Here is a 13,173-nt window from a genome sequence, read left to right as displayed (position 1 = left end):
TATTGACCTCATGTTTATTTTATAGTTATGCTTGTTCCATACTGAATAGACCTGATTCCCTACTGAATGCCTTTTTACATAGCTTTGTTGAAGTTGGCAGTGAGTTACAATAGTTACGTTCAGACGGCAGGCCCTAACCTCGAGGTTAGGAAACCTCGAGGTTTAGCTCTTGCCCCCTAACTACGACGCGTGTCCACACGACGAATCTTAACCTCGAGATTAAGCTTCTGCCCCCCCCCCCCCCCCCCCCCCCCCGTAACTACGAGTGGGTCCCACTTGATGTTAAAACCATAAAACCGGAAGTTTCAGCCCACACTGCTAACAAGGTGTCTATTCATTCTTTAGTCCAACCCTGTCGGACTCGCTTACAGGTACTCTTTTTCTCTGTCATGGTATGCAGAGATAGCACTGCACTGATGACTTTATGCCTTTATGAAGATATTCGTCGAAAACATTTTTTTTTAGTGTCGGAGAAGAATATAGAATACAGTAGCGAGTTCGACGTGTTCAGTTTCAGAGATCAAGCGCATGGGAAGAAAAGATGATGTTGTTGTGTCGTACGTCATAGGTTTTTCACGTGTAGCGTATTTGTGGTGTACGTTTGGGAGGTTGACCCGGAAGCAGAGGGAAATTGTGGGGGCTGAAGTTTACGGCGAGGTCACTCTTAACTTCGAGTTCGTTGTTTTTTGTGTCCACACGGTGCTTAACTACGAGTGGGGACCCCCCGCGGCTCGTGGTTAGAGCGCTAACCATAAGATTTCTGGTGGCTCGAAACATCGAGTAAACTTCGAGGTTTGCTAACTACGAGTGCGTCTTCACGGTCCCTAACTACAAGCTCTAACCTCGAAGTTTCCTAACTTCGAGGTTAGGGGCTCCCGTCTGAACGTAACTAGTGTATAGACCTGCACCAATTAATAACTTTTCATGGAGGAAATTTTCTCCCTGTATAGTTGGTGTCTGGACCAAAGGCTGTGGATAAAACAAGTGTATGAGTCCAAAGTCACTTACTGGCTAGTTGGTCATGTCAGCAATACAGGGAGTTATGATGGTGAAGACTGATACCTATCTATAGTCATAACAAGTTTGTGTCAAGCTAAACCCTAGCTATTCTCCAGTTATTTCTCTAGGGACACGAGTGGCAATCCTCATCCCGTCTCCCCCAAGAGAATAAAACCATCACTTTGGCTCTGGGTCTCCCCATCCCAAAGAAAGAGGGAAGGAGAGATGATGGGATGTTTGATGTTTGGGCGGTAGCCCGTGGTGGTGGTGGTAATCATGTCGGAGGGAGACGATCTGATCTAGGGGAGAGACATGAGGTTTATTATGTCCGTCCGCTGGGTTATCCCCCATGGGTTGAAGGGAGCGATACGATTGTTTAGGCTGGGCTGGAGAATGACGGAGAGATGCGTTTCACGAGCCTGATAATGTCAATCATGGTAGCCATGAGTCATATCTGTCACAGAGGTGCGGGTATATTTCTCCTGAGGGGTGGGGGGGGGGGGGGGGGAGGTGAGGTTGATTTGGGGTTGGGGGTGATGGGGAAAAAAACACGATAGCAATGACATATTTTAGCCTATGGCACAATTTGGCTGATGTATAGGCCTCAACATTTGAAACTGATTCCAGGTTGCCCTCGAGTGTAATCTCTCATCAAATATGGATTTTTTGTAGAATTACTGATGATATTTTCCGCCTGTCTGATAGGATGACATCGATCAGTACAGTTCTATTATTGTTTTCTTTTTGAAGATTTCATCCACATTTTGAAGTATGTTTTGACATTGAAGTAGCAGACTCATCACCAGGTCCAGTCACTATTGATTACAAGATTTACATAAAGCTTTTCTTTTTATTTCATATTCCGAAGCATTATTCGTCAATTCCTACAGTTGTATGCCCTGTCAAGTTTGATGTTTGCCCACTCATGGACTTATCACATACCGAATTCAGAGATTTGATTTAATTTTACAGATTTATCATTATTTGACCACTTTTGAATGACATACAAATGAAGTGATAACCAAGATACTGTCAGCGAGATAATTGTTCTAAGTGAGTTACCTTCTAATGTAAGAATACTGTGTAAAAGTAAGTGATGTAAGAATTCAGTCAAACTATGGCATGTACATCTCTACTCCAACTCCATAGAATGTAATTATTGTTTTTTTTATGCTAAATAATTCACATCGCTTTAAAATCAGAATGTTATTTCAGCAGTTAGCAGGAGACTTGCCTGATATTTTTGCTGTTGACCATGTCTGTGACATTTTACCAGGCAGATTTTACTGTCATACATTCCATGCAAACCACATCAATACTGCTATGGCAATGATTATCCAGTGACCACAGCAATGTGACAAGGAAAGAGCTGGATATGACTGATGCATTCTGGGAGCATGCAGTTGTGAAAAAAGAGGGATGCTGGAACGCATAGAGGAAGAAGTACTGATGAACTGTAGTGGGAGAGGACATGGATGTCATGTGTACAGTGCATGATCACAGACTCTTTGTAGCATACAGTCACAAAGTGGCAACACATTTTGACTTGATGTGTAATTGTTCTTGATGAAATCCCCTTCCTGTACAAATCTGTAATAATCCATATAGAATAAGGATTTAAAACATATACATACGGTATATGCAAATTTTAGTCTGGACAAGAAGTAATTGAAAGACTGCTGTGAAGGTTATTATCACTCCACTGCTTTGCAGACTAGATGGAGATTAGGATATGGATGTGGACATGCTATCAGTGAAAGTGAATTAGCAAGATAGTCTACAAGTTCCAGTGACCTCGCGAGGCATATTTATAATTAGCAGCATGACAACCAGTAGCCATTACATTGTTAGTTTTCATAGTGTGTATACTCAGACCACATTCAGTGTTAGTGACAAAAGGATGGCATGAGGGGAGTTAAAAAATGACAGCAAAGATTGTGAGAGAGAGATTGGTTATTTTATGCTAGAGAGATTATTTGATAGATCTGTTTATCAATCTATATCAAATTCAAAGGTATTAATTTCCTGGGACCTTGTATAGGCAAGCTGCAATGTACACAATACTCTTATGCATATGTAATCCATCCCAGTTGCCTACAAATCTTGGTGGCATGTAACAGCAATTGCTCTATTTATCAGGTAAGCTGTACCATAGTGAGGAATAACCTTCATTGTTATGGTATCATATTGTTTTGAACCAATGAATTCAGGGGTCATATTTGCACTGTCCTTTACCTAAACATTGTAAAACAGTATCCATATTTCAAATGCTATCCCTACTCCCTTTGCATGTATGCATATCAGGCAACCGTTGAAAAAGTGTTCACTACTGGGTATTTGTTCTTTTGTTTTGTTGTGCTTGTTAGACTCTTTCTCCCTGAATTTTGACTTTCTGGACAGGTGCCACTGACAAACTGAACAAGAAGAATCTGAAGTAGTGATGAAGACAGGTTACCCTTAGCAACCCTCCCCAACAGTTAGCACTTTCATGATCATCATCCCTCCATTATCATGATCTCAGGGCAACCCAACTTGGCAAAATTCAGTGATGTAAGCCCCTTCAAATTGCTTTGAACATTGAAAAAACCATCTATTGGAGGTAGTTTCTGTGGCTGTCATGAGCATAAAGAAAGTTGGTAAAGCGGTTCATTATAGAGCTTGTAGTTGGTTGTAGACACTATGCACATGAGAAATTCACACGTAATGAAATTAAACTTGCACTCCATATTGATCTGAGGGGCCTGGGTATAGGCCTACATGTATATAGAGCATTATATTGCTTTTCGAAAAGGCTCTCAAAACAGTTCAAAGAGACTTGTATCACGGGCTGTGCCTGGCAATTAGTGAGACATGAGATGAGTTCTGTGACCCTGTGGGAATCAAGGGACAGAAAAGGATATCCCTGATATCATGGGAGTAATATACCTAGCTGACAATTTCCTTGTGTAGATTGATATTCCGCCCTTTTAGATCCACTGATATTTACTGATAACTCTTTGAAACTTTGCCAAATTCACAGTTGTCTAGTAGGGGTTACTACCATTACAACTCAGCGGTTATTGCCTGGAGAAGCTGTGTGTGAGAAGGAGGCAATTATAGATTTAGGGGGTACCTCGTCACAGAGGAATATTATCATCACGAGTTGGGAGTTCTATTAAATATTTCAAACATCAAAGGAAATAGGCCACTTTCATAGTGCATTTGAATCTCATACACAGTTCCCTAACATGACAAGTATCTGACCAGGAATTAGTACTAACCTAGCAGCAACTTATGTATGCAGCATGCAGTCCAGTGTCTTTGGATGAGAGAACTTCAATTACAACATGTAGTGGTTGTGGGAGTTGTTTTGAATGTCGGCAGGATGAAGCGTGCATTTACATTATGTATAAGTGTAATATGAGATGTAATTACTAGATGAGACTATTGCATCACCAAAAGGGGAATGCCCTTGTGGTAATGATGCTGATCGGAAGAAATGACCCTGGAATATGATGTCATAGAACTCATACTGGTTGGCGTTATGCACGACACATTCACTCAGTGCATTAACTGTCATAGTTCCTGTGACCTTCAGGTGCTGGTTGTCAATGACACATATTCATCAAAGAAATTAATACTTTGATCTCTATAACAGGATGTATGTATCTATAGCAAAAACATGGTGGTCAACTTGCACAATGTCATGAATTCCATTTGACCAGCAATCCCACATTTTGAAAAGAAATGCAAGTCATCATTCTTGGAAGTGAGCTTTTGGTAGGCAAACACAGGGATTACAAAGGCATGGGGATCATATGTCCCTGTATCCATTCGCTGTGGTTAGAGAAGAATGGACTGAGCCAGCAAGTATGGCTGAGTAATATGTTGGGGATTCCGTGGGGCTGATAAAGCAATTTAGCATCGTAAATATTGACTGATCGTATTTGTCGGCAAAGTATGGACAGACTCACTGAAGCATGTTCATGATCGTGTTCCTCCATTGATGAGTAACTGTCATCGTACATCACATCTGTTCACCCATCACTAGAGAGGGGTTAAGGGGGGGGGGGGGGGGAGGGGAGGGGTATAGAGAGAGGGTGAGGAGGGAACCACCCCAAGTTGTGATGAGTCGGATGCCTGGCACGACTTTACCCATAATCACTGGCTTTGGGAGGATTTCCTCCTCGGACTTCAAAGTTATCAAATGTTGATGCAGCCATCCGTAATTGGATTACACAGAATGTATATGATATCATCTTCCCAGCTCATAAGGGAAATCGTATCGGGTGGAGAGCGTAAACTGAATGATCAAACCCGCATGGGTAGGAATCTGCCCCTCGTAATGACTGCCTGACATGTAACCCAGTTCGTTGACTCACATTTCGCAAACTCTGGCAATCAGAGCAAAGGAGGAATGCTAATCCCGATCACAGAGTGAAACTACCGAATATTAATTTGTGCTGGAATTGAAAGATGAGCCTCCCCCTTCATGACAGTCAGTCAGAAAGTTCCATTAAAATGTGACAAGATTTGCAAGAGATGAGGAGTCATGGCAATGAATGCTTCGTCTATGCCTACAGTCAATTTAATGAGTAGTGAAATGAGAGTAAGGGATCAGCAGAGATTTGGTTAAAATGAACTTGATATTTGAGTAGGTAATGGTGACTTGAATGATAATGAGTTATAAATCTGACTTGGTTGGGAATCATCATGAGTGAGTTTTTGCTGTCATCAGGACATCATCATCATTGTTATATCTCGGGTTCGATTTAAAATCTGAAATGTCATTCCTTGCAGAGTCTTGTGAAAGAAATACTTTCCTCATTATTCCGTTCGGGTATTGAGTAAGTGTTCTTCTTACTCAGCATCCAACCAAAGGGAAATCTTTGCTTTCATGATAGATATTTAAAAAAAAAATACCTCATATACTATTGAATGAAGAGTTCCCTGCAAGAGGAATACAAATGACATTAAAACTTTCACATAATTTTAGATAACCATAACTGTATGTGTTACACTGCAAATTATCTTAGCAATTTTTTTCTGTTCATATAAACATATTGTAATTCTTATATTTGCTGATATCACTGAAATTCTCACAAACATGGTGCTTCAATTGTCACTTCCTGCACTGATACCAAAGTGTCACTATTTAGAGCCAGGTCCTGTACACGTCGAGAGAATTAGGACAAATGTATATAATGATACAGGGTTTTCTGAGCTAATCCACACTTAAAGAACACAAGGGTTTTAATGATGTCTGTCAAGAGAAAAGATTAAAATTCATCAGTTGGCCACTTAGAGCCATACATTTCACCATTTTTTTTGTCTGTTGCAAGGCCATAACTTAATTGGATTCCTCTTACCTTAGGTAACTATGGAAACAGGCAGTATATCTTTTTATGTGCATGTACGTCCTCAAGTTGTGACAGGACTTACAAGTACAGAGCAATCTCCCACTGAGAGAGTGTCTTGGGAGAAGAAGATAAGATGTGACCGCTTCTCAAACACTTTGAACCTTTCCATCTTTGGCCTCTGTCCATCTCCCAGCCATGAAAGCAAAGTTTGGGAAAAAAATAAATTCAAAAGCCAAAGCATATTTTTGGCAAGCGTACAGATTATTAAAGTTTGAGCATATATTAGAGATGAGGTATAATATCTCATGTATAGTGACAATGTCCTCTCCTCCCCCTCACCACAACAGTAAAATGAACAAATCCATGAGTTAACATGAGACTTCATTGAAAGGTTCCTTTGAAGATCTTACAATCATCACAGTAAATACTTAAACTGCAATTTCTTGCACCAAGGGGCAATCTGATTATGTTAAATTCAGTGATTATAAGTTGATATGCACTGTAGAAGAAGAGAAAGAAAAATAATTCATCCGCTACATATCTTCAAGTAGTCATCAGTTATAACTTTCCCTTTATATTTGCCTGTCTTAGAAAAATTATTGCCATGAATATTGATATCTATATCATAATGCATGCTATAACTTCTGGATAGTATGCAAAATATAGAATTAAAGAATGAATGTGAAACTTTGGCATTGCTGTGGTTTTAGGCAGAAAAAAAAGATCAGTGTTAATAGGTGCAAATAAGTTGCTAAGATTGTGAACATGTAAAAGCTGTCAAGGCCCTGTGATTTGACAGTCACATGGGGACAAAAAACAAAAGCAAAAACAACCTGACATAGTCATATTAGATTTGTTATTACTGTCAACATACTAATTACAGTTATGGAAGAAGAACCAATTGTTCTTTGTCATTGGTTGCCATAAAGCTGTGCCAATGTCCCTAGACACAATATTTGTTTTTCTTTTACACCAGGAAGTGCGGATGACATTTTTATCTCAGAAGCATTAAAGGGAAACTCTACTCCATTTTCTGGATAAATGTCATACAATATGTAAGAATCAATCTAAAGGTGCAGTGAAAATACTACCTCAACTGGAAAAAGAAAACTAGGAATATTAGATGGAATGTATAACTTTCTCATGTCATAAAACACTGAGATAACATGTAGGCCACACTCTAGTGTATGCTAATTGGTGAGGCAATTATGCCCTCCTTTTTTATCTCTCATAATTGTTTGTACATAGAAAATGTGATGAAAATCATATCTTGGTAGTGAATCAGCAAATATAATTTCTTCCCCTACACACTAAAAAAAAATGTTATTTCTGAATTATCACAAGTCAGAATCACTGCAATAAAGCGGATAATTACTTCTTTTTAAAAGTCCATTTCAAAAAGGGAAACTTAGAAAGGGTTGTGTGTAAATCTGTGAGAGAATTGTCAGGCACTGATGCCATCAGCTTGTATCACTTGCATTATGTGATTATGAGAGATCAACAAGATAAAATCACTCTTGTACTGACTTTAATGAAACTGTGTCGTTCAATGTTTGATTTTGATGTCCAATTTCATTGTTCTATTTGTTCCCTTTTTTATGCTGTGTTAGATATCGATGATAAACTTCAAGATGGGAGATAATGGAGCTGTTGATCACTCTAGCTTTTTCCCCCATTTACCACGTCGGAGTACTTTCCTACAGTACATCATTGCCAAGACAGTAGTTGCCCGAAATTAAATCACCTTGATTGTTTGTGTGCTCCTGTCGTGGACTACTAGCATATGTGACTGTGCACCACAAAACGAACAAAAAGTCGCACCCCTTGATTTTACGTGAGGACTCAAGAAAGGTGAAACGGGTCAACCAGGTCAATTTTTAGTTTTCCATATTTTCTGAAAGAGCTATTCTTCTTCTATATCATCCTTGAGTTTGGGATCATAAAATGAATGGGAAAGTGCATTTACAGTAGTTTTTCTACAACCTTTTTTTGGGGGGGGAGAGTAGTGAGATCAGATATGTCTTAATAGAGGCCCCTTTTCATTTCTTGATAACCCTTTGCAAACTCTTCACTTTCAAGTCTGATAACTTTTGAAAGGATACCACTACTGCTTTGAAAGTTGGCATTAATCATGGATAGAATGTTTTGATAGAGTGTACTCAATTTCAATTTAATCTGATAATCCCTTCATTGTTGTTGCTCCAGTGGTTTACATCCTGTTTTGTTGTCCCATTCATTGCACAGCTAGCACAGTTTGGTGAAGATTAAACGCTCGAATAGACAGATAGACGCTGTACTGCAGAGCCTCTTTTCTCGGTTCGCACTTTTCGAGAGTGAGCGCTTTCTTTCCAATATTTAGATAGGTTAGGAGTAACCATTTGAATTGAGTTAATACATCATTTTCAAGCTTAGAGTCTGCCCTTTTAGAATCTGTCCTTAAATAAAAATCCATGTCTGGCGACTTTTTGTTTGTTTTGTGGTGCAGGATCACATATAATGGAAGAGTTTGGATGAACCCTGTTCAGGGGGACCCAGAGAAGGTTGGGAGACGAGAGGAAGGGAACTTGGCTGAGCTCGGGAAGGAAAAAGACGGTTGCCTGGGAAGGGGTTGACATTTAGTGAAGTTGGGATTGATCTTAGCCACTGTTACCTGTACATGTCATAGAGATGACAAGATAGGTGAGGAAGTATGAGGAAATGTGGGTGTATTTTTCAAACTTCAATTTTCAAAACACTCATACAATTACGTGAATCAATATATGATATACGTATACAGCTGTATATGTATATGGCACTTGGAAATTGTAATTAGATCACTACCTGCACTAGAAAGTGAAAATATTCTTTCAATTTCCTGTTTTTGTTCTCTGAATGCTGCAGGCATTGAAGGAGGTTTAAAACAAAAGTGTTCTATCTGTTATGTGTGTGTGTGTGTGTGTGTGTGTGTGTGTCCTTTTCATGTCATAGAAATTGTTTTGAAATCTTTAAGTCATTAATCTGACAAATTAAGGATATTGTGACATATAAGGGTTTCAGCAGAGCTATCAAATGGTGCATTTATAAATCAACTCACTTCTGGTGCAGAATCAAGGTTTCCAAACAACTATCAGGGAGTTTTTGGCAGTAGATAAATGCAAAGCTGTTTTGATCATGGGTTTAGAAACAAGTTTCTAAAATGCCGAAAGCAGTGCAGTCAGAAACGAAATGCGTTTGAGCCAGAAATGCATTTCTGGAGAGTTGATAAAATGCAAAGTCGTCGTTTTGAAATGCGTTTACAGCTCTGACCTGCCCTCACCAAGCACTGCCATCTATGATTCATTTGCTCTTCTGGTCAATCTGTGCAATGGAGCTTCGCAATGACAAGGCCTCCCAGTCAACTCATGATCGAGTTGATAAATGCAACAATGCAAAAAATGTGATCCAAAACGTGTCATGCAAACTGTGTTTTGTTAGTGGGTATCGAAACACGTTTTAATATCGGGGAAAGTTGATAAACACGGCAAAAATCTGTTTGAAAATCATCATCAACATAAATTGATGAAAGGAAGTATCACCTGACACTGAAAGTAAAAGGCTGGATATCAATTTCTGTGAAATTTCAGTGTTATGTCAGCCCACATCAACAAGATTCATGCAGTAATTTATGAATTACCTGTTGAATCAATGCTATACAGTTAGATTGAGTTTTGTTCATGGATGTCTCAAATACAACATATATATCTTTCCTCATATATCTGGAGCGGACTTTTATGTGAAGTTAGGTGATAGTTCTGTATGTCTGTACCATCTTTAACTGTACTACTGTAAAAGTGGAAATTTTCGCGGTGTTGAAATTTTCGCGCATTTCGCGCAATCAGAAACTAGCGCGAAAACAGAAGCACGCGAATATTTTTGCTTGCCATATGTTCCTGTGCATGATGTCTTGATTGCGCGGAATTAAAAACACGCGAAACTCTTCTCACCCAGCCAAGCGCGAAAAATTAATCGCGCGAAAATATCCACTTTTACAGTACTCTGTTTCTGCAACACTGGGACGGTGTGAGCATTGATATACAATAGTTTATGATCATGTTTGTCGATGCTATGGATTCCATCATCACCTGTAATATCGGGGGGGGGGGGTTCCAAAAATTCAAAATCATGGTATGCTACTGGTTTCCCTATTCAGTGCATCTGCCTTTCAGAATCAACTTAAAATTGTTATCACAATTTAAAGATAAATTCCTAGTTGTCGTTTATTTTATTTTGTATATTGATAGCTGCATGAAAGTCTCCAAAATTTCCATTTTCATTATTTAGAATACCAGTGTCGAGTGAATACACACACAACATCCCATAATTTTAAGTTGATCGTAACTTTTAAAATTGATTTAAATTCCTTGTGAAACACCCAAAAGGCCTCTGTTTCTCTTTGATTAATCCACTAAGTCCTGGAAACCACAATTTAGTGATTTGTTGCTGTGCCTTTTAATGATAATAATCACTATTCATATTCATATAGTTAGTGTTTTGAAAGGTGGATTTCGGTTATGTATTCTGTCATTTGAGTCATTGGTTGTTAATTTTTTGTTGTGGTTACTGAATTTTCAAAAGCGTCTCAATTTAGTTGAAATCCATAACAGATTCCCAAATTGGCAACACATTTTAGAAGACTGAAATTTCCTTTTTCTCCTTCATATGAGCAAACTCCATGTAATCTCTCTTTGATATATCCTAACCAGAAGGGCGCTATCACATTCTAAGATTTGAGCGTAAATAAAAGCAAAACAATCAGTTTTCATGGAATAAAAAAGTTTATTTAATCAAAAGTGGGTAGATTTATAAGCATTGTTCCAAGTATCTGGTAGAATAGTGCCCTTGTTGTTTTGATTTTTAACATATTGCTGAAAATGAAAATAATATTAAATTGGCACCATACTGTAGCTGAGATCAAGCTGTGGTACAATGTGATGAGAAGATGATGTAATCTGCTGTAAATTCTACAAGGCTTGATAGGTAAATCAGCTGCACCGAATGATTATCATCAATAAGAATCCCTGTAATACAGGATGTATGGCAATTCACAGAGATGGACTGTTGCTAGCTGAACGTGAGCGCCATGTTTTCCTCGTCCTCCACAATCAACTTAATGGGTCTTGCCAGCCAAGTGTAAACACATCACTCTAGAAGGAAGAGTTCTGCCGATAACAAGATATTCATACTTACAGATTCAGCACACGGACAGATATGGTTTTAAAGGCCTCATAAGTTTTATGACGAGTGCCTCCCCCCCCCCCCCCACACACACACACACACACGCAACTAAAAGCTGGCATCATGCCAAGTTCAGCTTTGGACATAAGGAAATGACTTTTTCTTTAACTGGTTAGTTTCTATTCTTAATTTTTACTTTGGTTAACTTGAGACTTAATGGGCAGAATTCACAAAGCTAGTTTAAATTTAATCCATGGATCATACTTGTATTTTGTCTGCCTAAATGCACGCGAAAGATCGCATACACCAACGGATATCCAAGGATGAAAGCTTGTTGATATGTGCGTGTAAAATGTGGGCATTATGCACACTTGTTTTAGTCTGTGGACTGAATCTAAACCATGGTTTTGATTTATTTTATCAAATTTTTCTGGAGTATATAACTTCACTTTTTGTTATTCAACTGATATACATTCTCAACATTTGAAGGGATTGAAAGGTGCAATAATGCACAGATACTTTTGGTACAAGTGCTACTGATACTGTAAATGCTGGTATGGTTTATTGATGTAAAAAAAGAAGAAGAGAGAAATGGCATGGGAGTTTCCATGCAGAGAAGAGAAAACTGACACCTTATTGAACCATAGAGTAACATTAATATTTCATATGTAATGCTATCATGCCCTAAGCTCAAATCACAATCTGGTGGGCGTCATGGAAGCAGATGAATATATGCAGCTATCAACTCCATAATCATATGAACTAATGCAGTCATTGTTAGGGATCCCTGCTATGTATTTCTTGTATCACAAAGAAAAAGAGAACCTTTTTCAATTAACTTGTTCCTCCTTAATGCTTTTCAACAATGCCTAACATCAAGTTTGCTTGCATCATATGTCGCTTTGATTGGCAAAATTTTGGCAGGCAAGCTTTCTGGCTGTCAGTTTGACATGATGTATTGACAAGATAATTTGAATAAACTCATCAGTTATTGAGATATGGATCCCTGGCAAATAGTTATGTGTCTCATTGCTTCATAGAGTGAATAAATAAGAGCAGTCATTAACATTCACCTCACCTCTCCCCCCCCCCCCAAAAAAAAATAATAAATAAATAAATAAATAAATAAATAAATAAGAAGAACAACTAAATTGTAAAATACTGCAGAACAGAAGGACAAGACTTGCTCACACTTTGGCTTCACACAATAGAATGTGCATTTGCCTATGGTTCCTATGCCTGCTAATTTCATGCAAATTCCCATTCAAATAGGTTGACACACTTCTTTGGAAATATTACAGTAGTTGGAAATATCCATGCAAAATTAAGGAATTGTTGTCTTTTTGCTTTGTTTTCTTCGAAAATTGCAGCAAGATCTTCAAGCCCAGGAGAGCCTGCTTGTGGAGGGCAAAGTGGCCAAGATAAAGAAATGGGTGGCAGCGACGGTCGGAGAGGTAAGAATTTCATATTGGCACATCTTGCCATTGTCCGCCTTTAGTCTATGGCTCTGTGATCTACTACAGCATGAACTTATATATTATTATTCAATTACTTGGGATATGAGCTTCTGAGTATTATCATACAAACTTTCATGATGATCCACATGCATATTACAATCTGATTCTGAGGTTTAGAAAGTGGA

The 13,173-nt window shown here is 38.6% G+C and overlaps 1 protein-coding gene across 1 annotated transcript in view; it reads left to right on the top strand.

Annotated features, from left to right (window-relative positions):
• Positions 1–13,173, top strand: part of LOC139729135 (pleckstrin homology domain-containing family H member 1-like) — a 113,511-nt gene that overhangs the window by 63,674 nt on the left and 36,664 nt on the right. The window contains exon 4 of the mRNA XM_071640065.1: positions 12,902–12,985. Within this exon, the coding sequence (XP_071496166.1) occupies positions 12,902–12,985 (84 nt within the window). The remainder of the gene's footprint in view (positions 1–12,901; positions 12,986–13,173) is intronic.

The sequence above is a fragment of the Diadema antillarum genome, unplaced genomic scaffold, assembly GCF_040938485.1.
Source record: "Diadema antillarum isolate AM-2024a unplaced genomic scaffold, OU_Dant_1.0 seq00000218_RagTag, whole genome shotgun sequence".
NCBI lineage: Eukaryota > Metazoa > Echinodermata > Echinoidea > Diadematoida > Diadematidae > Diadema > Diadema antillarum.
The sequence above is the reverse complement of the archived record's forward strand: the minus strand, read 5'-3'. Positions and strand labels throughout refer to the sequence as shown.